This window comes from Phyllopteryx taeniolatus, chromosome 4 (genome assembly GCF_024500385.1).
Source record: "Phyllopteryx taeniolatus isolate TA_2022b chromosome 4, UOR_Ptae_1.2, whole genome shotgun sequence".
Lineage (NCBI taxonomy): Eukaryota > Metazoa > Chordata > Actinopteri > Syngnathiformes > Syngnathidae > Phyllopteryx > Phyllopteryx taeniolatus.
In genome coordinates, this window is record NC_084505.1 from 14,900,672 (window position 1) to 14,927,462 (window position 26,791).

At 41.9% G+C, this 26,791-nt stretch overlaps 1 protein-coding gene and 1 long non-coding RNA gene across 2 annotated transcripts; one reads left to right on the plus strand and one right to left on the minus strand.

The window, feature by feature from the left end:
- The first annotated feature begins 6,042 nt into the window (after positions 1–6,042).
- On the plus strand, positions 6,043–15,842 carry LOC133476433 (uncharacterized). Its single transcript, XR_009788052.1, has 3 exons — positions 6,043–6,120; positions 14,327–14,525; positions 15,321–15,842. It is a non-coding gene; the product is annotated as an uncharacterized LOC133476433 (long non-coding RNA).
- Positions 8,162–23,651, minus strand: slc2a15b (solute carrier family 2 member 15b). Its single transcript, XM_061769818.1, has 12 exons — positions 23,536–23,651; positions 21,936–22,034; positions 18,692–18,852; positions 18,444–18,568; positions 18,064–18,209; positions 17,852–17,984; positions 17,399–17,586; positions 13,836–13,946; positions 13,592–13,693; positions 13,023–13,098; positions 10,957–11,084; positions 8,162–9,154 (listed from the first exon to the last, which is right to left on the minus strand). Exons 1-12 carry the CDS (start codon positions 23,578–23,580, stop codon positions 8,930–8,932), a joined length of 1,539 nt encoding a protein of 512 aa, XP_061625802.1. The 5' UTR covers positions 23,581–23,651; the 3' UTR covers positions 8,162–8,929.
- Between the last annotated feature and the right edge of the window lie 3,140 nt (positions 23,652–26,791).

Consider the following 26,791-nt stretch of genomic DNA (forward strand, 5'->3'; position numbering starts at 1 on the left):
AAGGTCATCGCCTGCCACTGTGGGGGACCTAGGTTCAAGACCCTGACTGTGATGGATAAAATGCAGTTAACAAATTTCGTGTGCATGCATGTTCATGACAATAAAGGTGATTCTTCTTCTTCTCAGGATAGCCAAAACAATCGCTAAAGCTGGAACAGATAGCTTTGGAAATAACAGCAACAAGCAAAATATGAGCGCACAGCTCCCCACCTGTGTGTTAAAGTGTGTTAACCATCAGCATGGTGATAAATATCAACCCTCAGTCCCTGCTTGCAGCCTCCATTGGGAGACGTTCCATAATGACTTTGTCTACCTATCGATCCAGCTATGATCCATGTACTGTAATTCTTATACCATCAGGCTGAGACCCGGCAATAACTCCAAGTCATGTTTTGGCCCGCCCGTCCACATGACACCTTATTAGTTTGAGTTTGGACTTATGCCTTGCTTCCTCCCTTCCTTTTCTTCTGCTCCTTCCCTGCAGGCTTCTATTTTTTTTACTCCTTGTTCTTCCAAACTAATATCATCAGCGGTGGGCTCTTCTCCCAGAAGACATCTCACTGTGAGCCACATATCTTCCTCTCCTCACTGCGTAGCTCGCAGTATGATACGGGTTAGTGTCTGCAACGGCGCCTCATCTGTCTTTGATTCGGAGCACAGCCCTTGCGGGCTCCCAAGGAGACTCCGCCATCCCTCTTTAGACTCTGTTCTTTTCTCCCCTTTGAGCCACAACTATATTTCACTTCATTTCAACCCATTCCTTTTTAGGCTGGATGTAATAGCTGCAGATACTGTATCTGGGTTTGCTTCTGTACCCTTTTGAGCTTCCTCTGCCTTTTATAAAACATTGTCAGAGTGACAAAACAGCTGCCCTTGGGTGTCCTGGAACAGGTGCAGCTTCGTCCTCGGGCTATTTCTCAATATACCAAACTGATCCTTTTAGAAAACGATAACATCTGGGTACTTGGACAGGAGTTCGAACAGCCTGGACAGAATCGTAGCTCATCTCTTTTTGGCCTGTCTGCCTATAACGCAAAGATTGTCCGTCAACTTGGTTATTATGAGAGCTGATTTAAAGAGCAGCGCAAGTGATTTGAGGTAAACCTGTTCTTTTTGCTGACATGCCTAATACGTGCTAATCAAGGAGCTTGGGCTCAGCACTTGAACCTGTCTGTTGAATGAAGTATTTCACAATGTGAGGGTAAAGGCATAGCAGTGTGGGGGTTTGTTCATTACTGTCGCTGTTTGAGAGACCCTAATGATGTTCCTCCTGGCCACTGAGACACATAACAACCTACTACCTCTGAGGCATGACTGTGATTGAGATGTGAGTAAAAACAAGGAAGGAAAGGAGGGAGCAGATGGGCTCTGCAGAAAATTAAAGCTGCATGTTCTCTACCTTCACTTTATCTCGGCCCCCAAGCCCCATTCTTCCTAACATGCAAGCTTTTCTTAAGCGATTGTAAAGGTTCAGTTGGTCTTGTTACTTCCACCAGGGAAGTTACTTTTGCATCTGTGTATATTTATTTCTTTGTTTGGTTCAGTTAGAACAACTTTCCATTATTTGCTTTTGATATATCAACCTGTATTCTTTTAAGAATGGCAGGTATACGTCAATGGAAGTTCCCTCTACAGTTTGATGAGAATCCCCTCAAACTAATTTTATTTGGATGTGTAAGAGGTAGTTTAAACATGTCAAATTCCTTTTAACATGTTGGTGCAGTGTCATAACCTTAAAATGAGACATTTTTTCACATTCCCACGTGTTTTAATAACGTGCCTAGTATGACATGCAGTAGTCAAAAACCCCTAATGAAGTTAGCCTGTTTTGAGGCGGTGGTGCTGTCATTTGCAAGTGAGGGACTTGGAATTGGATTACGTTGCCATAACAACTTGGGGCAGAGCTAGCGGTGGCTGCACCTGGAGCCCAGATGGGGCTACGTTGAACTGCAAAATACACACTCATCCACGCAAAAACAAAACAAAACATGGATTTTATCAAATTTTCCTTCATGAAGGCAGCACTTCATCACCAAGCCTGAATTACACTTGGCAATTATATAATGAGCAACTCTGCATATGTGATGCATGCAGTGGAAACATCATAATTTTCCATAATATGTCCTATTGAGGGTAAATTTGATCCAGATCAAGCCAGAGGTTTTTATTTTAATTTTATCTTTGTTTTATGTTTAGTTTGACAGTAAACTTGAACTGGGTGGGACATTAATTAAACAGCTTGAAGCCTTTTTTTTTAAACAATTGTTCCCGATCTGCTAAAATGCTGCTCTGCTAAACTGCTGCTTGTTGTGAAGTGAGTTGAGTTCACTGCCACCATACAGTGGTCATATCTCTAATTTTTGCTCGCAAGTCAAAACAAATAATTGGCTGAAAAACGTCTGGTGTCTCGAAAAACCCATAAGTCGGCTCGCTCGTATCTCAAGACACCACTGTTCATATATTTTAGACGAATGTGATCCGATTAGAAAGAACTTTTGTGTATGCAGTGTCAGAAGCAGTCAGGTCAAACTACATGTCTGAGGGAACTGGAACAGATTCAACGTTAATGTTCTTAGGATGCTCCTATAACTGTCAAAACAGATTTGAAGAAACTTGCTGATTGGTCTGCAGTGGCAGTAGTAGTAGGAAAAAATGTTTTATGTAGTGTCAGATTCAGTTATGACATGCTGTCATACACCTCAGTGAAGGCTTTAACACACATTCTGGTTTCTAAACTGTTTTTTTAAATGTTAGAGACCCCACACATGATGAGGAAACATTTGTAATATATAGTCCTACTGCTCTTGGTGTGTGGTGTACTGGAGATGACCAAAACGGCAAACCACACTTATAAATATCTCCACCGAAAACAGATGTTTGTAGTAGTACCAAGACTGACGTTTGAGAGGGAGCATGGTACCATAGGGCATTCAGACTGCTGGAAAATACAAAGAAGAAAAAGTAATAGTTGAAGAAGAAATAGAAGAAGCCAGGCGTTTATTTTTATGGTAACTACATTGCAGTTGCAAACTCTTCTTGTCATTTTTATTGTGGCGAATGATTTGGCCTTTGTAATTGGTTATCGTTCCATTTCCCGTCACAATCACAGAGCCCTTGGAACGGCCGACGTTGTTGATGTACGAGTTAGTATTATCCATCCATGCATTTTTCGTACCGCTTATCCTCACTAGGGTTGCGGGCACGCTGGAGCCTATTCCAGCTGACTCTGGGCGAGAGGTACGGCACACCCTGAACTGGTTGCCAGCCAATCGCAGGGGTTAGCATTACTTCATTAATATTTAGAAGAGCTGGGTTAGTTTACACAGTGGTTGTTCAAAGAATACCTCTCTGAACTGTTTTATACCTGTGTAAGTCATACCTTCACTAAAGATGACTGTGCTCTATCTGACAACCATCCATCCATCCAACACCGCTTATCCTGGTTAGGGTCGCTGGAGCCTATCCCAGCTGACTTCGGGCGAAAGGCGGACTACACCCTGAACTGGTCACCAGTCAGTCGCAGGGCACCTATAGACACGGACAACCATTCGCACTCACATTCACACCGTCACTGAGTGGGAACTGAACCCACGCTGCCTGCACCAAAGTCAAGCGAGTGTACCACTACACCATCAATGACTCATCTGACAACCAGTGTTTTCCCATTCCAGGAAGATGGTTTTGTCTGACTTCCTTGATTTAATCAAATTGGAACTATCCCCCAACAACAAACATACTCAACAGCCTATGCAGTCATTAGTAAGCAATCAGCAAGTCACATACGTATGTGAGACTTACAGTTATGTAAGAATGTACGGACTTTACGATAATCACTTAACCACACACAAAGGATTTGCCGTTGGAAATATTCAACATAAACGTTTTGATTGTCAGCCCCGATCAGTATCCGAGTAACCCCAAAACCACAAGATGATCAATTCAGCGTAATGATTTCGAGACGTCCAATAATTTGGCCTTTGCTGAGTTTGATTGTAAGTGGGGAAAATGCTCAAATTCAACCCGGTCATTGGTATACAGTGAAAACCTGTTTATCGCGGGGGATATGTTTCAGAACCAACTGCAAGAGGTGAAAATTCTAAATATAGAGAGAACATATGTATATATATATATATATATATATATATATATATATATAATACAGTTTGACCTCTCACACACATTAACATATTAAAAACACACTTAAACTTTGAAAAAAAAAAGCTTATGCTAACATTACCTGAACTAACGGATATTAACATAAAATGTTTCGGTAATTATAAACCTTCAAACAACTGCTACTTTAACGGGGAGCAGCAACACATACGTTCAAACCAAGCACACACCAATACTCAAGAGGCACGTGCTCCCTCTTGCTCTTAATTACGCTGCATCTCATCCAGTGGAGCTCCGTGCTGGCGGGCATGTTGCGGCAGAATATGGTACTACACTGAAAGTGCACAACTTGCTTGTACAGTGCAACCTCCATAAAATGGACCCCGATATAACGGATATGGGATAAAACAGACCATCGGCACGGAACAATGTGTCCAAAAATTGTTTCCATTTGTCACTTAAAATGCCATTGACAAAGTCTGTTAGTTCCATAATTGGTCAATGTTGTTTACTGGCGACCCCAGAGATGACGCAGGACATGCTGGAGAGACTATGTCTCTCGCCTGGCCTGGGAACGCCTCGAGCTCCCCACGGAAGAGCTTGACGAAGTGACTGGGGAGAGGGAAGTCTGGGCTTCCCTGCTTAAGTTGCTGCCCCCATGACCCGACCTCGGATAAGCAGAGGAAAATGGATGGATGGATGGATGATTACTAGTGCTGTGGTGCAATGCAGACAGAGAATGAGACTGATGTATTTCTGGGTCACAGATATACAACAATACTATATCCTCCCGTGCCTACGTGGTGGCCATGTTGAATGTGGGGCATTGACATGGCGGCCATGTGATGATGGGTTTTTCAATTGTCTATTGTACATAGAACAGAGAGACAGCGGTTAACTCGGAGGAGTACAAAATACAAGTCTCTGGAGTCTGGAACATGCTATTTTTGGTACAGTAGCAGTTTTGTTGTTGTTCTCAAGCCATTCGCCTTTGGCAATGGATTTAGAACTAGGAAGCACACAAATTCCTCGCGGCTCAGGAAAGCGACTCGCCTACGATGAGTACTTTATGTCAACAATGTCACTATGACCAAGTACACCGGCATAGTAAGTTTGGGTGAAATGTGAAGCTTTTAAGCATTTTCAAGCTTTTTTCATATTTACAATAACTTTGTACTGTACTGGGTGTTTTAGGCCACGAAAAAAAACCTACAAAACAATAATTTTGTACTGTACAGTAATATGGGTGCAGATGGCCTCAACAAAAAAAACAAAACTGCTTCAATGTGACGGAAAATCGGCTATATCACATGACCTCCCCCCGGCCCTATTAGTCCATTCTATCGAGGATCCACTGTATACTGAAGAACAACAACATAAAATGATCACTTCAAAATCCGATGAACCGGTATAAAAGCAGGAAACACTATGCATATGTTAGCCTGTGGAGGCGGAAGACTGTGTTAGACTTTTTCTAAGCCTCATGATTGTCCATCCTCTTCATCCTGAGACACTCTCATCCTCAAGACACACAGTCTATCTCCTCTCTCGACACCCCCCAGCCTTAATTGGGAGTCAGGGAGAGCAGTGGAAATCGCATTAACGCGGGCCCTGTCTGGGTGTGCCATCCATCTTCTTTTTTATTACGCCGCGCCGGGGCTGCCTGGGCGCTGCCGTTCGATTTGTCACCGGCCTCGTTCGCTGATAACAGGCATTTGTCATCGCCTTGCTTCCCTGTTAATGTCATCATCTCGTCCCTGACAGCAGCAGCCCTCCGCTGGGGAGCGCTGGCGACAAAGCACATCCGTCACACGAATATTTCCACGGCTAAGGGGACCGCACACTGCAATAAGCCACATTAAGGCGCTTATGAAGGCTGCAGAGCAGGCACGTGCACGTGCACGCGCCCGCGCGTGTGCTCTTCCTTCAAACGCGCACACAAGCAAGGAGTGTGCTTGTTAGTGCAGCATGAGGAGTGGAGGTGGGGGCAGACAGGAAGAGGAAGAGGTAATTTGTTGCAATTAATTACACAGTGAGTGTGGCTTTGTTGTGTGGGAGCGCATTTTATCTGTTGGACGGCTTCCTTCGCCAGCCTGTGATGCTATTTGGTTGATTTATCGACTGGGTCTGCCGGAGGCCTGTGCGCGCACCGCGCGCTCACGTGTTCCGTAATGCTCGAATGTTATCCACACAGTCACTTTGTTGGGCAGGTACTTTCTATTATGGACAGCCAGAGTTTGTGGTCATCTCTCATGGTCTGAAACACTTTGTCATTCAGCAGCAATCCAGCAACTCCAAAAGTTGGCCTCAGTCCCCCTCCTCGCCGTTTTGGCTCCCCTCCTTTTTCATTCATTCTTTATGTGGCAGCAGACTGTGCCGTAGCAGAAAATGCTGAGATACAGAGTTATTGGATAGCACGGTCAAACAGTGCAGATAAATTTAGCTGATGTTTATAAGACTAGCCTGCCCGACCTATGAGGGGCCATCATCAGGATTACCTCGACACACACTAATGAAACACTCTCATGCACTCGCTTCTCACACACACACGATTGAAATGCTCTCACAGGCACGAAGGACATTTTTGTTCACCCATGTACACTACTGAAATGCTAACACACACTACCGATTGTTTTTTCTCGCTCGCATACTTGACTGAAACGCTCTCATGCACATTACTGACATTTTTCACTCATATCCACTACTGAAACACTCTCACACTCACTAGTAAAACACTCTTACAGGTACTCCCACACACTGCTGACACGCTCACAACCTCTCTCTCTCTCTCTCTCTCTCTCTCTCTCTCTCTCTCTCACACACATACACACACTGCTGACAATGTTTTTCCTAGTCGTGTGTGTTTGTTCAGCAGGGGGGCTGACAGATGGATCAACTAGCCTGAAGGCAGAAGGAAAGAGATCCTTTAGCATTCTGTATGGCTATCAATGTCACATGACACATGGCGCATTTGTTATCCAGGCTGCAGATAAGCACATTTATGATGATGGCAGCTTTCACACAGTGTGAGAGCGCAAGGTTTTACTAAAGCTTGTTTGCAGCAATGTGAAGCACAGGTGGACATTACATTTTTTTAGTTTAGTTAGTTCAGTTCATTTCCATGCTGAGGATGGAATAACATGACATGTGGATCACAGGCTGTTTGCTGCCTGTTAGAATCTATGACATCAAATGTAACATGTTAAAATTCATATCGGAGTCTATACAGTTAATGAGAAATGTTTTGAAATATAGCTGTAATAATTTAAGAGATGTTTTAAAATTGTTTTCCTGGAGGCTTCAGGGATTAGTTTTTATTATCTGTTTTTGAGCTAACTATTCTGTTCATTCATTATTAAGTCCATTGCTGATGAATACATAAATGTGGTCTGACCAGCTACTTATAGTACTTCTTCGAATGAGATTTGATAAGCAATAATGGTACAAAAAAGATTCTACAGCTTTCACGCTGTATAAATGGTGCATGATCAAGCAATAACCCTGCCCCATAGGCAAGTGACACAGAGGAGAATGCCAAAAAGTATAAAACATTTGAAACATTAATGGTTTATAAATTCTTAATTTTACTGAATACTTATCCTTGTCTCTGACTACACATTCTTTTCTACCAGAGGTGTCCAAACCTTTTCCTCTGAGGACGGCATACAGAAAAAAATCTAAGGAAGGGCCACTGTGGCATTATTCGACTTTATTAAACACGATAAAAACAATCCATTACGCAGTTATATATTATGGTTATTTTGAGAAACTGCTCACATACAGCTTTCTGTTAAAGGTGATTAGGAAAATATTTTGGGATTTATCACGATTATGTTATGGCCCGCAGCCCTGTATCCCACCAGAATAGATCTGCCCCTGCCCTAAGCAGATCTCCATATTCAGAACTAAAACAAGAGCAATCTTTAATAAGCTGACATCTTTCAAGCAGTGTTTAGTTGAGGATCACAATTCATCAATAATGTGATATGTTTACAAATCAGACTTTGACACAGACCAGAAAGTGGAGGAAAACATTTTGCTTCTGATAATGAATTGAATGAATCTTTATTTACGTGGGATTATAAAGAGGAAATGTGTTACTATTTTAGTTGTAAATAGTTTATTTGCATATGTAGAAAAGCTTGATAAAGAACCAATTTATTGTTAGTAGTAATGGTAGTCGCATAGTAGTTGTCCAATAGCGTTGCATTCCGCGTAAAATTTTATTTTTTGTCTATGTCGCAGGCTGCTACAAAATGGAAGGCGGGTTGCAAATGGCCCCCGTGCCGTAGTTTGGACACCACTGTCCTATACAAAGAATTATTTTTTAAACATACACCAACAGACATGTTGATAAATAACTCAAGACATAAAATGACTACTACAGTAGCCACAATATCCGTCTCTTTAAATAAAAAGAGACAAACATCACATTTAGAGTGAGAAAAAAGAAAAACAAAAATAATCTTTAGTCAAGACACTCAAAGTACACACTGACATTAATAAAGTGAGCATGTCCCCTCTGAGGCGTTATATTTATACACGTGATGTGATTGTTCATGAACGGTCATGGGATGTGCTTGGATATGCGAAGACTGGACTGGGGAACAAATTCCTGTGAAAATGGCGTATGATGCTGGGAAATGGATTATAATGCTTTGGAAGCTTGATGAGAGACACATTGCCATGTGACCTTGGAGTCACATGCTGTGAAGAAGAGTTTCTAAAACATGCCTTTGTCTTAACAGTATCCATTGTTTATACCTTCTATACCCCTGCCATGGTCACACCTGACCAAACTGAGCAGGTCCACCTCTTACTTAACATCCAGATGGGCCAGAGTCCCATAGCCATTTTTAGAGATTTTCAGAACCCTGTTGGATGTCAGCTCCTCTTCAAGCATGTTGTTCTTGGAGGCAAACATCTGACTGATTTCCATGAAGGTTTTGTTCCTGGTCTCGGGAATGATGAAGATGGTGTAGATGGCCACTCCCAGGCAGATTGCACAGAAGATGAGGTAACAGTAAGGACCCATAGTCAGCTGTAGAGGGCACATATGAGGAGTGTGGTCACGTTGTATCCCACCGGTATACCGTGTACCATATTTGATTGATAGTTTTTTTGGTTTTTGAGTGCAGGACCTGTGTCACAGTTTTAATTGTTGTGATCACAGGAGAAACCAAACCATTTGGCATGTCCTGTGTTTGAATATAATAGGCACAGAAAATCTAAAAAAAAAAATGTTGTATCTGATTCTTTGAATAATCCAAAAAAATAATCCATTAGTAAAGTCATCATTAGCTGCAAATCTAGGGGAAATAAAAAACAAATCAGAGGTCCCAGAAGCTTATTCTTTTTTACCTTGTCTGTTCAAGTACTTGTGGTGCAAAAATGGTCTCACCGTATTTCCTTTTAATGAATATATGGCATTTTTATGTCAAAGGGTTGAATGCTTGCTGTAAACTACAGTAAAACTACACTTTTGACTCTCATTCACTTCAACCAAATATTTGTAGTTTGGAAGTTATTGAATGTGAAAATACTGATAAGCCCAGCTTTTAAGTGATACAGGAATATAAGGAAACTCCTTTCGGTTAATGTTAGCTAGGCAAATATGTTCTTTACAATCTGTTAAATATGTCTTTGTGTTAATTCATTAATTCTCAACCAAACAGTCCACACTATACTACTGTCTTTTGTTTGACATCCAAGCAAAACTGAAACGGATTGTGTGTTCAGTATCAAATGTAGAATTTGGAACTTTTCATTTTGTACACTTCTAATTGTATGATTGTCACTGCATTTGTCATTCCAGCATTGTGACGTTGCCATAATTTTGCACACTTCTGTTGTTGACCAGTATTACTGCACTATTGCACATTTTGATTTCCTATTGAATTTGTGTAATTTATACTTATTAAAAGCCGCTATATAAGCTCTTCTTCTTATTATTAATATTATCCATCCATTTTCTGTACCGCTTTATCCTCACAAGGGTCGCGGACGTGCTGGAGCCAATCCCATCTATCTTCGGGCGGGAGGTGGGGTACACCCTGAACTGGTTGCCAGCCAATCGCAGGGCACATACAAACAAACAACCATTCGCGCACACATTCACACCTAAGGGCAATTTAGAGTCTTCAATCAACCTACCATGCATGTGTTTGGGATGTGGGAGGAAACCGGAGTACCCGGAGATAACTCACGCAGGCACGGGGGGAGAATGGTTAGCATTATTATTATTGGGCAGCACAGTAGCAGACTGGTTAGCACATCTGCCTCACAGTTCTGAGGGCCGGGTTTCAAATTCGGCCTCGCTGTGTGGAGTTTGCATGTTCTCCCCGATTATTAACATCATCATCATCATCAATCTGTAATATACTCATATGTATTAGTATGATTATAATGAGAATGATTAGCAAATTGGGTAACAACCAGTCCAGGGCACATATAGACACACGGACAAACAACTCTTCACACTCACATTCACTACCCGGAGAAAACCCACGCAAACACAGAACATCCTAACTCCACACAGCACGGCCTCAGCTGAGATTCAAACCCCAAACCTCACAACTGTGAGGCAGACGTAGTCACCGCTTTTTCCATCGTGACATCAAGTACCAGCTACAAATTGTTGTTGTAATTCCGAAGTGCGCAGTAATCCCTTAACGTTTGCATTTACCATAAGGTTTGCCAATGAAGATCTTTAGTTAGTTATATCTCAGACTCATGAAGTTCTCCAGACCAAATCTAAGCAGTCGCACATAAAATAACGTGTTTAGGATCACGCGTTTCGTGAATAATTAAGAGTGGAAATAAAAAAAAAAAAAAGGTTCTGACCTCAAGGAAGGGAAAGACAAAGCCGATGGTGAAGTTAGACAACCAGTTGAGACAGCCTCCCGTGGTGTAGGCTGCTGGTCGGTGCGACTGCTTGAACAGCTCCGCAGTGATTAGGAAAGGCACACCGGCTGCAAAAGATTGTGAAAAATGTCAACTTTCTCAATCTCACAGCACTTCTTAAGGCACCAATTCAGTCAGCAGACAATTAAATGCTGGTCAGTATGGAAAGTTGTTCCAACGTTTATTTGATATCCTTAATATCCAGCTTAAGGTCCATGTACTCGTGCACTCTTTGTCCTCAACTAGTAAGTCAATCAGCGCACTAGTAGAAGGACTAGGACGCACTAGTTTTTTCATTGTACTAGTGCACCTTAGTTGTGCTACGAGTGTGTTGAATTATCTTACTCGTGAAGACAAAGAACATTCTTAAAAGCGTTCTAGTACATGGACCTTAAGCTGGACATCGAATAAATATTCAAATGGCTTTCAAGAGGCCAGTGTATAACCGTTGTGATGTTGGTGCAGAAATCCTGTCAAATAGTCTACTGCACAGCAGGTGCTGTAAATTGAAGTAGCTAATAGTTTTCCAGAGATCATAACAATGACTTTTCCTTCAAAGTCATTGAAAATAAACAAGGCATGATGTCATGCTTCTTTTATATGTGCTTTATTTTGTGACGAGGAGGACGTTTGCCAAGTTGGAAAAAGACCAAACCATAAAAAGATTATTTTCGTCAGGACTTGTGGAATTAAGAGTAGTTTAAAAAAAAAATGTCTGTGAGATTTAAATACACAATTCTTCATTGTTAAAAGTGAAAGTGATGAAGGAGAAATATGCATTTTCTCTCTAATGCTCTAACGTTAAGTATTACAAATGCCATCCTCGTTATCTGCGCATGATAATTGCGCAGATGAAGGTTTAATACTGTCAGGCTAATAACTAGGCCATAATTTGTCAACATCTGCGGTATGTATGGGAGGCGTCATGCTGCGTGCAGGCTTTAGTCTGACGGAAGCTGCATTCATCACGCCGAGCTGATGAACAATGAGCCATTAAAAGTCTAATTGCGGCAACAGAAACCCTCGTCTGTGCGCCGAAGTATAGATTTTTGCCTACTTGACGAATGACATTGTGTACGCCGGATTCTCCTCAATTCATCATCCTCGCAGGTCCACTCAACATGACTCCCAATGTTGAAAATTATTGCCTCTTAATTCACTTCACTCAACTCTTTCTCTTGTATTAATGACTGTGGGAATGGATGTAGTGTGGCACTTAATACTTCCTAATTTACAAGACTAATGAAATACAATATCAGTGTGAAGGCAGAGGGAGAGAGGGAGGGGGTGGCGTGGTGGGAGCCTGCATCATCACGTGTGTGTGTCCAGGAGGAGGCAGTGTCACCTTACGCACAGGACAAAAATTGTGGCATAAACCCAAATGTTGTTGTTGTTTTTTAGCGTCCTATTGCATGAAGTACCCATTTTTGAATAGGTGTATATACATCACTATAATGCAGTGCAATTGTGGAATTGTCCCACAAAAGTAAACACATACAAATAAATATATTTTGAATACATATATCGCAATTACATCGATGTGAAATAATAATCATTATAAGGATAATAACAACACATTTTGTCTTCAAAGCAAAATGTATTGTAATTGTCTAAGGCTGAAAGTCAGAATGTTGAAATGTATCTTTTGTGAATTTATCTTCAGGACAAAAAAACTTGAAAGTGGTGCTGGACCAGTGGACAAGCCAGCACACCAATGCTTTATTAGCACTAGTGTGTCAGTGCTCATGTTACCATGCATAGTTGTGTGCAGTATTTGCATTAACTGCTGCACGCTAAAATTTGAGACAATGTTTATTTCAGAATATGGTGTTAGTATTGAACCTGCATTTTCTTCTTTAGCCACTGACCAAAGTGTAAAAAAAATAAAATAAAGCTCCACTACACAACAGTAGGGGGAGCCTGTAAGCAAGAAAAAAATACAAAATCAAATAAAATGGAAACAAACAAAAAACTGTCACTAATTGGTGCTTTCATTTAATATTTACCTGGACCAATGCAGAAGCCAGCAATAATCCCAACAACGCAGCCAACGCTGATGTAGCGCATGAAGGGCAGCTGGTCCTGTGATTGGTCAAACATGTTGTCATATTATTTTAGGATCATTCAAATGTTCATTGTACATTAAAATGACCGGAAACAAAATATCAGGGAACAAACTTGACCAAAACTCATTCCACCTGATTGACTTCTACAAATTACCTCAAATATTTCATTTTGTTCAACTTCATTTGTAATAATAATAATAATAATGGATTCATATAGCACCTTTCAAGGCACAAAGGATACTTAACAATAACTCATGGAGGTAATTAAACTATATCTGAGCATGTGTGTGTGCGTGTGTGTGTCTGTATTCATGTTACTGAATGTATGCTTTGGTGAACAGATGTTGCTTGAGGCAGGGAAATAGAAGTAATTTTAGTTTTTAGGCTAAAATGTGCACTGTCAATACTTATTATGGACTCTAAAGAATCCTACCACAAAGAAATGTAAAATCCTCTTCAAGTTAAAACCCTCTAAATAATTTGAGTGGACAAACAGAATGGCGGTGTACCTGGAAGAGGACCGACACAGTGATCCCAGCACAGCAGAGGCTCATGAAGATGTAACCACCAGCCATGAGCGGTCTCCGACCAACACGCTCAATTGTAAAACACTGCAAGATGGGAAACAAGGTGCTGTCATCAACTGGCTACTTAATATATCATCTGTCATCATATGACAGGTTGTGAAGCATGATCGTGATTTATTAATGTCATACATATACATGCAGGTTTTCTTAGCATGCGTGCACTCACACCCAGCATTCCAGAGATGACCTCAATGGCTCCAGTTCCCACTGTGGTATACTGAATGTGGGGCTCTTTAATTCCAGCGTTCTTAAATATATCATTTGTATAGAACCAAATCTGAAATTGAGAATAACATAAACAAAAATAATAATAATGAACCCCATCTACAGGTGGATGAACATGTGACAAGGACTCCTTTTGAAATTAATGTGTGTATCGTCATTAATCACATTTTGCTGATGCAACTTCTATCTTTGAGGCAGTGTGGACGAGCTCGTGATCGGTCCGATTAAATGTTCCTGTTTTGATGAAGTAACCAATCCAAGCTGCCATGCATGCATGTACACACGTAGATTAAAACTGACTATAAACACAATGAGGAAAGATTAAATGAAACCAGTTAAATATAATAACTGAATAATGAATTCATTTATAATTGTCCATGAATGAGTTTTTCAACTCCATCTTTAAGTTTTACGCTATTCTCGTTGTGGCAGTCGGATGAAGAGAGCAGCCAATGAGTACTACAAACAGCCCGTGGGCCGATGTCATCCCTCAAGGTGCAGTACAAGGGAGGCACCTTGAGGGCCCCGTCCACGAGCTTGCAACCACTCAGCTGAATCTTCTAAACTCAAGAACCAACTGTCCTCTAAGCTCCACTTGGATCCTGTTAATAACTTTGCTGTCGGGGAAAAGGTGAGCTGCATACTGCTCTGAATATCATGAAACTGAAGGTCACGATCCAGAGTTTAGTACCCAAAACTAAAGGTTAAATGGTGAAGCTAATGTTGTTTATGTCTTCCTATGTCCTGCTTTGCTTTTTAACACATCCAATGAAATGACAAAGTAGTCTGTAAAATGGCAAACGGAATCTCACATGAGGAACTCCACTTGTACTATCTGCTGTCAGCACGTTTTCGTGATCTACATTGTCTGGTCTTTTCTGTGTGAAGTGTGAATGTTCTGCCTGTGCATATGTGTATTCTCTCCGTTTATTTAAATATGTAGATTTTGTTTGTTTGTTTGTTTGTTTGTTTTCTTGCTAACGCCAGGAATAGTTCTGAGGTCCATTTCACAGCATGTTTTTTAAGTACTTTATAGCTTATGTGAAGAATAGAATACAGTATAAGGCAAGGTCAAACATTTTATGACTACAATTTATTTCTAATAAATTAAATAATAAAGGCAATCACAATAGCATTGCTAAAGAAACAACACAGCACAGTACAGTACAGTATAGGTTTGATTAAATAAACACTCAAATAGTGTTGACTCTTTTGATTCAGTATTAAGAATAAATGTATAGTTTTGTATGCATGATAATTGACATTCACAGTATACCATTTATGAGAGTCACAAGTGAGCTGGAGCTTATATCAGCCAATCACAGCGCATGAAATATGTAGTTGATGTATAAAACAAAATACCTAAATACATACTCTATATTCTTCTCATTCAGCTGATATTTCTATTTTGTTTTCTTTTTCCTAGTTTTTCTCTTTTCCGTCATCAGATACCCTGTTGGTGTAATAAGACGGCCAAAGAAGGATATGAAAGCCACTGACATAAAGACAAGAAAGCTCCTCACAATGTACGGAGGGTTTCACCCCAAGTGCAGCAGCATCCTGAGACTGTACACTACACAGAAGGAGGGAGGCTGATGACATGTCTCAGGAAGATGGCCCCCAGTGATGAACTGCTAAGTGAATGCCTAAGGAAGCAGAAACCCCATGACGACAAGTAGAATGAAGAGGAACCAGCGTAGCGGGAAAAGCCCTGCACGGCGTGTACTACTGCCAGTTAGGAGAAGTGTCTGGGACGGGGATATCCTACCAGTGGCCGGTCTGGCAGAACAGACGCACTCATCATGGCACACAAGAACAGGCCTGAAGCACAAGATGCAGAGAGGTACAGTGGACATGGAACGTCAAATGCGAGCGTGTGGCATAGTGTATAGGAACATCCGTGTCAACAACGGGCTGGACGTTTAGAGTCACAATGGAAGACACTGGTGGTTAAGAATAACAAAGCTTGGATCCAGTTGGGCTTCCGCATCCAGACTGATAAAAAGTGAGCCTATCATCCAGACATTGTGATGGTTGACAAATGGTTGATGTAGCAACAGCAACAAGAAGAAGATGGAAAACCCGAACCTGGAAAAACATCAAGAGCTGAAAAGAGATGAAAATTTCAGGATGAGTTTAAAATGCACTAAAACCTTTACAGATCAACTTAACTTGGGCTTCTCTAAACCTTTCACTGCACTTATCCAAATGTTGATTGTTTCAACTTGCTGTTCTCTAACAAGGAGCTGAATAACAAAATTCACAACAGATATTTGATCCATGAATCAACTAATATATTTCACAATGTCACAATGGCAAGGTACTCCTCATCAATTATTAGGTGTTGTCTTAGAACAGCAAAATAATGACGGCTGTTTAAATACAAATTCTAAATGAACCAGGAAATTAATTGGTTGATTCGTGGATATACTACTGCCATAGATAAGTATGTGAAAATATGTAATTGATAACAATTAAGGGATATAATTAAGGCACGGTGGACGACTGGTTAGAGCGTCTGCCTCGCAGTTCTGAGGACCGGGGTTCAATCCCCAGCCCCGCCTGTGTGGAATTTGGATGTTTTCCCCGTGCCTACGTGGGTTTTCTCCGGGCACTCCGGTTTCCTCCCACATCCCAAAAACATGCATGGTAGGTTAATTGACAACTCAAAAAAAAAAAACTGCCCGTAGGTGTGAATGTGAGTGCGAATGGTTGTTTGTTTGTATGTGCCCTGTGATTGGCTGGCAACCAGTTCAGGGTGTACCCCGCCTCCTGCCCGATGATTGCTGGGATTGGCTCCAGCACGCCCGCGACCCGAGTGAGGAGAAGCGGCTCAAAAAATGGATAGATGGATGGATGGATATAATTAAATCAGACCGCATGCAACTCTCTATTTTTCTTAATTTTTTATTTATTTTAGTCACTGATTTCTAATGTGAATGTTCGTGAAAAATAGTAGGTGTAAATGTCAGCCTTTGGGACTGATGTGATCAGTCCAGGTCCTGCCTCTCAAGTAAGCTGTTCTGGGCTTCAGCTTCAACCGTCGCCCTTCAACAGGATAAGTTGGAGAAAAAATAGATACAGTTGATGGATGGAACTTGCATATGTTCATTATGAATGCTTGAAAATATATAACACACTCTGCGTTAATGTTCCGGCGTTGCAATCTGGAACATCTGGGATTGGCAGACCCAGCGGGGTGTACCCCTGCTGGGATTTTGTACTAGCGCGTGAACCAGCATGCCTGCAGCTTCCGTTGGCACAGCACAGTGAGTACCGGAGTGTGTTGCCTGTATGTAGACGGGTCAACCCTCCAATGGGGGTTAGCGCTGAGAGAGGAGACCTGAAGATAATGAGGCGTGGTTGTTTGCACCCTGCTTTGTGGGACTGTGATGTATGGATAGGAAGGCACACAAATGGGGGAAGCACAGCGGGGAGCTGCCATAATAACTGCACAGCCTTTGCACAAACATGAGCAAGTTAATCCAACTTTCCCCGACTCACCGCATCAATGCCAGACAGCTGCATGCCGATGTTGACCACTACAATGGTGATGACTTGCCAGCGAACACAGCGGTCCATGAGGAGTCCACACACAGATACCGTCTGGATGGAGGACAAAGAGCGTTGTTCCTCCTGCATCTCCTCCAGCTCCAACTGGATGTTGCCTTTAGCACGGAACCACTTGAGGGCTGGAAGACAGAGGAGAGGACAGGACATGTTCAATCTGGTAGTTGAAGATCAGTTTAATTAAAAGATAATCTGACTGGTTATCAAGACAAATAGTGGTGCAATTCTGATAAAATAACGAATGTGACTTAAGATTTGCAATTGGCTGACAACAAGTCAAGGGTGTAACCCGCCTCTCAGCTGGGATAGGCTGCAGCTCACCCGCAACATTAACGAGGACAAAAGTGCTATAGAAAATGGATGCTTGGACGTGAGATAATTTCATACCTGCAATGGTGGCGTGAACATTTCCCTTTTCTATCAACAGGTACCGTGGGCTCTCAGGAAACCATGGTAACAGTATCAACTGGACCAGGGTTGGAAATATTATCAGGGACATGAGCAGAGGCCAGTAATGTTCCTGTAAGGAAACATCCAGTTCAATCTTAGAACACTTTGCATATTCTGTACACTGAGGTTGAACACCACGATGTTTATACCTTTCCCATCAGCTCTTGTAGCCCCAGGACCTGAGCAATGAAGACCCCGAGACAAATATGGATGCATGGAATAAGACCCAGGAAGCCTCGCAAATTCTTGGGGGCGATCTCACCAAGGTACATTGGCACCACGCTGATAGAGATACCTGATCATTGAAGAGAAGGAACTCACCACGGGCCTTTGATTTCAATTTCTGCTCCTTTTCAATTTGTTGGACTTGCAATCAGACGTTTTTGTTTTTAGCAAGCCAGGTGTGAAACAACACTAATAACACACAGGCTAAATGTTATGAAGCATGCACAACATTTTCAACACATTTCCAGAACGACTTTGAACATTTGGACTACATTTTGGACATTCATGAGACACACAGGCCTACCAGAGTGTACTCCAACAATGAAGCGTCCAATTATGACCATGGATGGCTCCCTCCATGATCGGCTGAGGCCCATAAGAGTCCCCCCGACAAACACCAGCACAGTTGATCTCACCAGCGTACCCTTCCTGTTCAGATACACACACATTTTAACTTCCTTTAGATGAAAAAAAAAGGTGTTTTTAGCCACCAAATTGTAAGTATTTGAAACTTGCCTGCAGTATGACAACTTATGCCATGAAAACACTAACCTGCCAAACTTGGTGACAAGTTTTCCCACTAACAGAGCGCCGATCATTCCACCAATGGCAAAGATGGACACAGTGAGGGAGTACAAGATTGTGAGGTGCCTCTTGTTTGGAATCCAGCCATAAGTTTCTTGAAGTGTCTCATTGTAGAAGTCTTTGATGTACTGAAGGAGGAAAAGAACAATGTGCTGTGTTTGAACCACGAATCATACCCTCCATCCATTCACTGAAGCGCTTATCCTCTCGAAGGTCGCAGGTGTGGAACTTGTCCCCAGCCAACCGCAGGACACATACAGTATAAATAACAAACCATTCCCACTGACATTCACTCTTACGGAAAATTTAGAGCAGGGGTGCCCAATAAAATCGACCTTGTAGATCGCGTGCTGTTTTTGTCACACCATTGTTACTGGCATTGTCTGACGTCAATGTGACAGGGAGCTCAGCGTGTGTGTGGCGTTTGTGTGAGTGTGTGCGCAATTCCGCATGCGGAGGTGCGCTACTGAGGAAAAGATCACGTGAGGTGCGTGCGTGTGTTTATTGCGGCGCAGGTGTAGCGACAGCGACCGGGGATAAGTTAGCGAGCCAAAGAGTGTCCTCTGTAGGGAACTAATGTGCAGTACAGTGTTGCAAATAAAGCCTACCCCCGAAACATATTGCTCCTGTGCCTTCCTTGCTGCCCGCCTCGCACTCAGCTGCAGCGACCTCCGTAACAAAATAGCGCGCAGAAAGCAGCTGTTCAATGTAGACGCGCCGGTAATGTCGGACGCTGGATTATTATTATTTTTTTTCAATATCCGGAACAATCAGCGTTATGGCCGTGACGAGTCAACATTGAGTGATTTTCGCAAAAACAAAATACGGACGTTCCGTAACATTTGGCAGCTCTGATAATGGATCCTACAGGTCACATGTGCCATGGTTAAAGCTTGATCTTAACCACATTAGAAGCATGTCAGTTTGTAACATTGCATGACGTGCACATCTCTGGGATCTTGTTCCAGACATGTGGTGCATACAAATTAGAAGCTGATTCTCTGTGTTTAGCTTTGTCATGAGTAATTAGATATTATAGCAGAGGGTCGGATATACATTTTAGGCATGAACCATTCCTCGTTTTATAGCTCTGCAATCAATTCTATTGCAGACAGGAAGCCAGGGTGATGACGTGAGAGGCCGAGCAATCCCATCCACAGACAAGATTTTGATTCAGCGCTCTGGCTAAATAAACCAAAGCGTTCAATGCTGGGAAAATCACTTCTAAACTAATCTCTGACAGCACCACCGGTGACATAAGCGGTTAGCATGTTTGCCTCACAGTCCAAGCTTCTGGGTTAGAATCTCCGGTGTGACCTTTTTGTGTGGAGTTGACATCTTCTCCCTGTGCTTGTGTGGGGTTTCTACTGCTACTCCGGTTTCATTCCACACTCCAAAAACATGCATGTTAGGTTAACTGAAGACTAGAAATTGCCCAAAGGTGTGAATGACAGACTATGTGTCAGTCTTGTGGTTGACAGGTGGTCAGTCCGCTGCCCTTCTCTCTCTACACGAACGACTGCACCTCAGCGAACCCGACTGTCAAACTCCTGAAGTTTGCAGATGACACCACTGTCATCGGCCTCATCAAGGACGGTGACGAATCGGCATTTCGACAGGAAGCGGAGCAGCTGGAGCTGTGGTGCGGCCGACACAACCTGGAGCTGAACACGCTCAAGACTGTAGAGATGATCGTGGACTTCAGGAGGCATCCTTCGCCACAGCTGCCCCTCACGTTGTCCAGCTGCCTTGTGTCAACCGTCGAGACCTTCAGTCTCTCAGGACCTGAAGTGGGCAACCAACATCAACTCCGTCCTCAAAAAGGCCCAGCAGAGGATGTACTTCCTGCGGCTTCTGAGAAAGCACGGCCTGCCACCGGAGCTGCTGAGACAGTTCTACACAGTGGTCATCGAATCAGTCCTGTGTTCTTCCATCACAGTCTGGTTTGGTGCTGCTACAAAAAAGGACAAACTCCGACTGCAACGGACAATCAAAACTGCTAAAAGGATTGTCGGCACCCCCCTACCCACCCTTGAGGACTTGCACGCTGCCAGAACTAAGACAAGGGCGTGCAAAATCCTCTCGGACCCTCCGCACCCCGGTCACCAGCTCTTCCAGCTCCTTCCCTCATGTAGGCGCTACCGATCAATGCAAACTAGAACTAGTAGACATTCCAACAGCTTCTTCCCTCTTGCGATCAACGTCTTAAACACCTAACCTATAATTCCATTACAACAAGCTGGCAATTTTTTTACTTGAGTTTGTTGTCACATTTCTGTGGGGCCAATTATGTATTACTCGTGCACTCACTGTAGTTGTCTCGCCATGCTGCACTATTTGCATATACTGGCCACTCATGCCAGAGTAGCATCTGCTCCATTTGCACACTGATTGAGGAGTATCTGTAACATTTGCACAACCAACATTGTCCCAGATTATCGCACTACTCGTCACTTTAAACCGCATACACTCCTTGAAGTCTCAGCGCCCCTTGCACAATGGTCATTGCACCGGACTATTGCAATATTAGTCATTCGAACTGCTCTAAGTGCTAGAGGACTCTGCATCTTTTTGCACAATTGTTTTTTGTCAATGTCTTTGTCTCCAAAGTGTTCTGTAAATTGACTGTCTGTTGTACTAGAGCGGCTCCAACTACCGGAGACAAATTCCTCGTGTGTTTTGGACATACTTGGCAAATAAAGATGATTCTGATTCTGATTCTGATTCTGATACTAACCCCACCTCAGTCAACTGGGATATGCTCCAGCATCCCTGTGACCATGAACGGGATCATCAGTACAGATTTTGGATTTTGGATTAACCAGAGTATAAATAATATGACTTGGTAAACAACTCTAAATCAAAGTATAATACAGATATAATGAAGTGCTAGATTTGGTGAAGTACAGCAACCATGAAGCCCACATGCTTCAGCATGGGGTCAAACGGGAATGCTTCTCAGCTCGCTCCGGTTGAACACCGTATCAAATCCAGCAGTGAAGGGTTGATCAAGGCACATGATGGAGGCGCTCTTCAATTTAACACGCAAAGCCACATGACCCCCACATGACAATCAAATACATCCTCACAACACGTTTGTGAATTCAAATGGCATGTGTTGATTCAAAGGGGTGCTTCCCTTATACTGTAAATTGGAGGTTTCCCAAGGAATTATTAAGAGAATGGAAAAACTTGTAGCAGTGATACAAACGTGTGCAGGAGAGTTGACCACAGCCAGATTAAATCCATAGAGCATGGAGCTGCCAAATGACGCCAGAAAAGCCACTGCAAGCAATGACTTTGTGAGGTTCTGAGGAGAGGACAGACAGACAGACAGACTTTATTCCAAATATGCTTGTAAATATGAAAACAAATATTTACACAATTAGGAAATCAAATTCCAAATGAATATATATATATTTTTAAATCACAGTAAAGTAATTAACAATTGTGTATCAATTATGCCTATAATACGGTTGCATTTTTTGAAACTGGTGAATATGTTCTGGACAACTCCCGATTGTGTTAACATGTATATGACATATGTTCGGTAATATATTCCAAAGACAAAAAAATTATAGTAACTTTTGCCTCTCTTTTGGTCTCCTCGTTTAAATCAGACTGTTATGAGGAGGCAGTGCAGTCGAGGGGGATGCTGAAGTGTGTGTGCTGAAGCTCTGAGTCTTAAAAACAAGTGCTCACTACAAAAAAGATATAGGTTAATCAAATATTCTGTGTGCTAAGAAGTTATCAGCGGCATGGTGGACGACTATTAGCACATCTGCCACACAGTTCTGAGGACCCGCGTTCAAATCCCGGCCCCACCTGTGTGGAGTTTGCATGTTCTCCCCGGACTTGCGTGGGTTTTCTCCAGGTTCCCTCCCACATTCCAAAAACATGCATGGTAGGTTAATTGAAGACTCTAAATTGTCTGTAGGTGTGAATGTGCGTGCAAATGGTTGTTTGTCTGTCTGTGCCCTGCGATTGGTTGGCGACCAGTTCAGGGTCACCCCAAGTCAGCTGAGATACAGCAAACCTGCGACCCTAGTGAGGATAAGCGGTAAGGAAAATGGATGGCTGGTGAAGTTATCAAACTGGATATTGTATAATAAAATTGACAGTAGAAAAAAATAAATCATTATTACTTTTTATGGCTGTATTTAAGTGCATTGTAGAGCCTGTACTTTAAAACAATATTATTATTATGGAATACTTTTGCCACCTTTGTTGTTGTGTGTAATTTGTGAATTGGTCACCGCACACAAGAAAGTTTAACAGGTTTGTAGTAAGAACTGTGCTGCATGATGTCACTCAGTCAAAAGACAAAACAAACAAGACAGTAATCAAATCTGTTGGATTGATGTGTGTTCAGTGCAATTCTTCACAATTGGGAAGATCATGGTTTCTGTCAGTGGCCCTCTTTGACATCATTTTACAAAATTAAGGTTTATTCTCATCAAGATCTTTGTGTAAGAAGTTGGTCATAATGGAGTTGCAACAGACAGGAAGTAGAGCCCATCTGGTCATACAGTGCATTTATTGACACGTTAAAGAAACTTAATTTAGCAACGGAAAGCCTGCTGGAGAGTTATGACTACACATGAAAGGAGCTACTTGTGGTTAATGCTGCCCAGTCAGCATTTCATTTAGACTCATTACCGGCAAGATGAGCATGGCTATATATTTTTAGAGGCCTAACATCGAGATGCCAAGTTTGTTTCAAAATAGACAATACTGTACGTCTCACCATTATAACACAATAACTGTGATGTGAAAGATGTAAATGGAAAAAAAAATATATCAGGACTCACCGAGCTGAATTTCTCCTCGTTCAGCATCAACAGTTCCTCCGCCATTTCCACGTTGATGAGCAAGTCCCTCTGTAAGAAATGAACAAATGCTCATGTGTTAGACCATATAAACTTTGACCCGGCACACTCATTTGTACTTTCCCCGCCGCTTTGACACAGCTGGGGGCGTGTTGGGGGCGGAATATACAGAGATCCTGCACAGCACACTATCTGGTCTTTTTTAAAATGATTATTTTCTTTCTTTATTTATTTTTTGCAGCACTCACGTGAGCAAATAGGCATTTGGTCATCCACCCTACCAGGAAACAGAAAAAAACACAATAATAACTACTAACAAGGAAAAGATTCTTCTTTTTGCTTCAGCAATGTATAGCAGTGTTTCCATACTTTTACTGAGCCAAGGCACCTAACATTACATTAGAAATATCTCACGGCACACCACACCACCAAACAAAATGTATCTACAGTATATCTACAGACGGCGTCATCCAATCCAGTCGTTCCTCTCGTCCAGTCAGCGACGAGTCTTATCCCGACCAGTACCTACCTTTTCCGGTAGCTTAATGTCGTGTTTTTTTTAATTTGTTGTTGTGATAAGTCACAACCCCAATTCCAATGAAGTTGGGATGTTGTGTTAAACATAAATAAAAACAGAATACAATGATTTGCAAATCATGTTCAATCAATATTTAATCGAATACACGACAAAGACAAGATATTTAATGTTCAAACTGATGAACTTTATTTGTTTTAATAATCATTAACTTAGAATTTTATGGCTGCAACACGTTCCAGAAAAGCTGGGACAGGTGGCAAAAAAGACTGAGAAAGTTGAGGAATGCTCATCAAACACCTGTTTTGAACATCCCACAGGTGAACAGGCTAATTGGGAACAGGTGGGGGCCATGATTGGGTATAAAAGGAGCTTCCCTGAATTGCTCAGGTCGCATGTGAAGACCTTCTAATTGCCTTTAGTTCGACTGTTCAGAATTTAACATATGACTAGCCATCACCACTCTGCAGTGACTTCATGCTTTAATCTTAAGTTTTAGTTTTTGTATAGCACACACGTGACCTCTGCAAGAGACTGTGGTTGTACAATGACATTTTTCACCAGTAGCAGTTTCAGAAAGTATGATGTGGAAACCCCCCCCCCCCCCCCCCCCTTACTCTACAAGGAGAAACCTAACATAGTTGCATTAGGGTTATACTTCACAACTATATGCCTCAAGTCAGGGATCCATAAATAAGAGGTAGTCCCAGCCAGCCAAGTTCAGTAAACTGAGTTTGAAGTCTCCCTACTACACTAATGAATACCCCTTTAATTGTCATTTTAACGTCACCATTCAACATTGTTGAGTGTCAGTCAATTTAGGCTAAATCAGACAATAAACTTGACAAGGCGAGAACACACACTGAGCAGAAATGCCGTCACTTGCACAGTATTAATACAAAACATTAGATGGTGCTGTGCTGAGGAATGTATGTGAAAAACAGATGCTTTATGTGAATAAAACCGACACATTTTTGTTTGTTTTTTGCATGTGAGTATGTGTGTGTTGTGTGTGTGAAGTGCACATTATTAACAGCCCATTATTTCAATAGACCTCCACTTGAATACCACTGACAGATCATCTGGCCAGAAAAGTAGATATTGAGGCCTTTTATCAGCCAGCTCCCTCTGAGCTGCTGTTGTCTCTTGTGCAGTATTTAAATTCCACATTTGCTCAGACGGGACGGGCTTGTCCCCCATTGTTCGCTCGAACAAACTGAGGAGCTGATCATGTTAAGTGCACCCATGATTGATGACTGCTGATGAAATCTAATATAGTCACAGCATGTCATCATTTAGCAGAAACAGAATTAGAGAGAAAGACTGCGACGCTCGCTGATAAAAGGTGCAAAGGTACTTAATGTTGCTGCGTTAGATTTGCTGCAAGAGAAGTGTGAGGTATGAGCTGTGGAAAGACAGCTGATGTTTGAGCGTGTGACTTCCTTAAGGAAATTTTACACATTTAAAAACCATCAAGTGGAGTGATTGGGCTATAAAGTTCTCCCTGGGGGCACCAGGGGGTCAAAACTAAAATGCAAAAGACTTGAAAGTGAAAGCTTTACATGGCCAAATTGTAATGCTGCACTGATGCTGTCAGAGAAATACCTCATTGAGTTGATGAATAATTGAAAGCTTTGCAGAGCTGAAAGCAATTGAGACTATAAAGACTCCGTGATTGCTAGATGGCTCTCAACAAGCAATGGAAGAAGGAACTGCCTTTATGCAACCTGTGATCTGCCAATGTTTCCACTGAATCCACAGAGTAATAAACAGCAGTAAAAATCTTTTTTTTTTAATAAAACATTTAAAGGAGCCATATACACAACACTTTTTTAAAACTAAAAACGGATGGGTTTTGGCCTGTAAAATTGTATTAAAATTTAAAATTGTAAACCCAGAAAACGCAGCACGTGCATGTGTGGCAAATGTTCAGCGGAGGCATGTGCAATTGCTTGACAATCAAACAACAATGGTGGACTAAAGGGATTGTGTTGTGTTTGTTTACCTTATATTTCTGGAACTAATGTCCTCCACTGTATTAGATGCTTTGTCTCAATTCATCTCTGTGTTGTCCATTTCAAACAAAAAAGGGTCTTCTCAAATGGGGAAAAAGGGCAGTTACTCAGAAGCTCAACAATTTCCCAAATAAATTAAATTATGGATTCCTAATTTCTGCCACTCAGATGTTGGGAATGAGTTTACCAAGCAGAATTAGAAACAGTGAACGGTCAGAGCGAGCAAGGCCTTCTGTGCTGTCTTAAACACTGTCAGAAACACTGATCTAATTTGCAACTAACATTTTAACATTGTTCCATAAAATAGCTGTAATTTCTTCCCAACGGTCTATTATTTTCATTATGTAGCGTTTCTCTTGGCTGCACTGCTTTCAGCATGTGTATGTTAGATTTTTCATTTATTCATTTTTGAACAATCACATTTCAGCCTCTGCGTGCTCCCATGTCAATCTAATCTGTCCATGGCCTTCAGAATCTGTTGTTCTGGCCAAGCTGACTAAAACTATATTGGCAATGGGACTGTTTCTTTAACCAATCAGGCTTTAAATTCGTCCTCACAGGGCCCCTGAGCTGGCCTTCGAAGATCAATTTTATGTTCTCTGATTGCTTGCTGATTGAAAGCCTGTTTTGAACTGCTCCAGATGCTGTGCGTGGCAGAGTTGAGTCCTGTTCAAGGAGGCACATTTTG

Coding starts and splice junctions, on each gene's coding strand:
- slc2a15b (XM_061769818.1), bottom strand. CDS start 23,580: ATGGCGGAGGAACTGTTGATGCTGAACGAGGAGAAATTCAGCTCG. Junction 17,587..17,851: donor TGTTCACGCCACCATTGCAG/GTATGAAATTAT, acceptor TCTGTCTTCCAG/CCCTCAAGTGGTTCCGTGCT. Junction 13,694..13,835: donor TCATCTCTGGAATGCTGGGT/GTGAGTGCACGC, acceptor CCCATCTTGCAG/TGTTTTACAATTGAGCGTGT.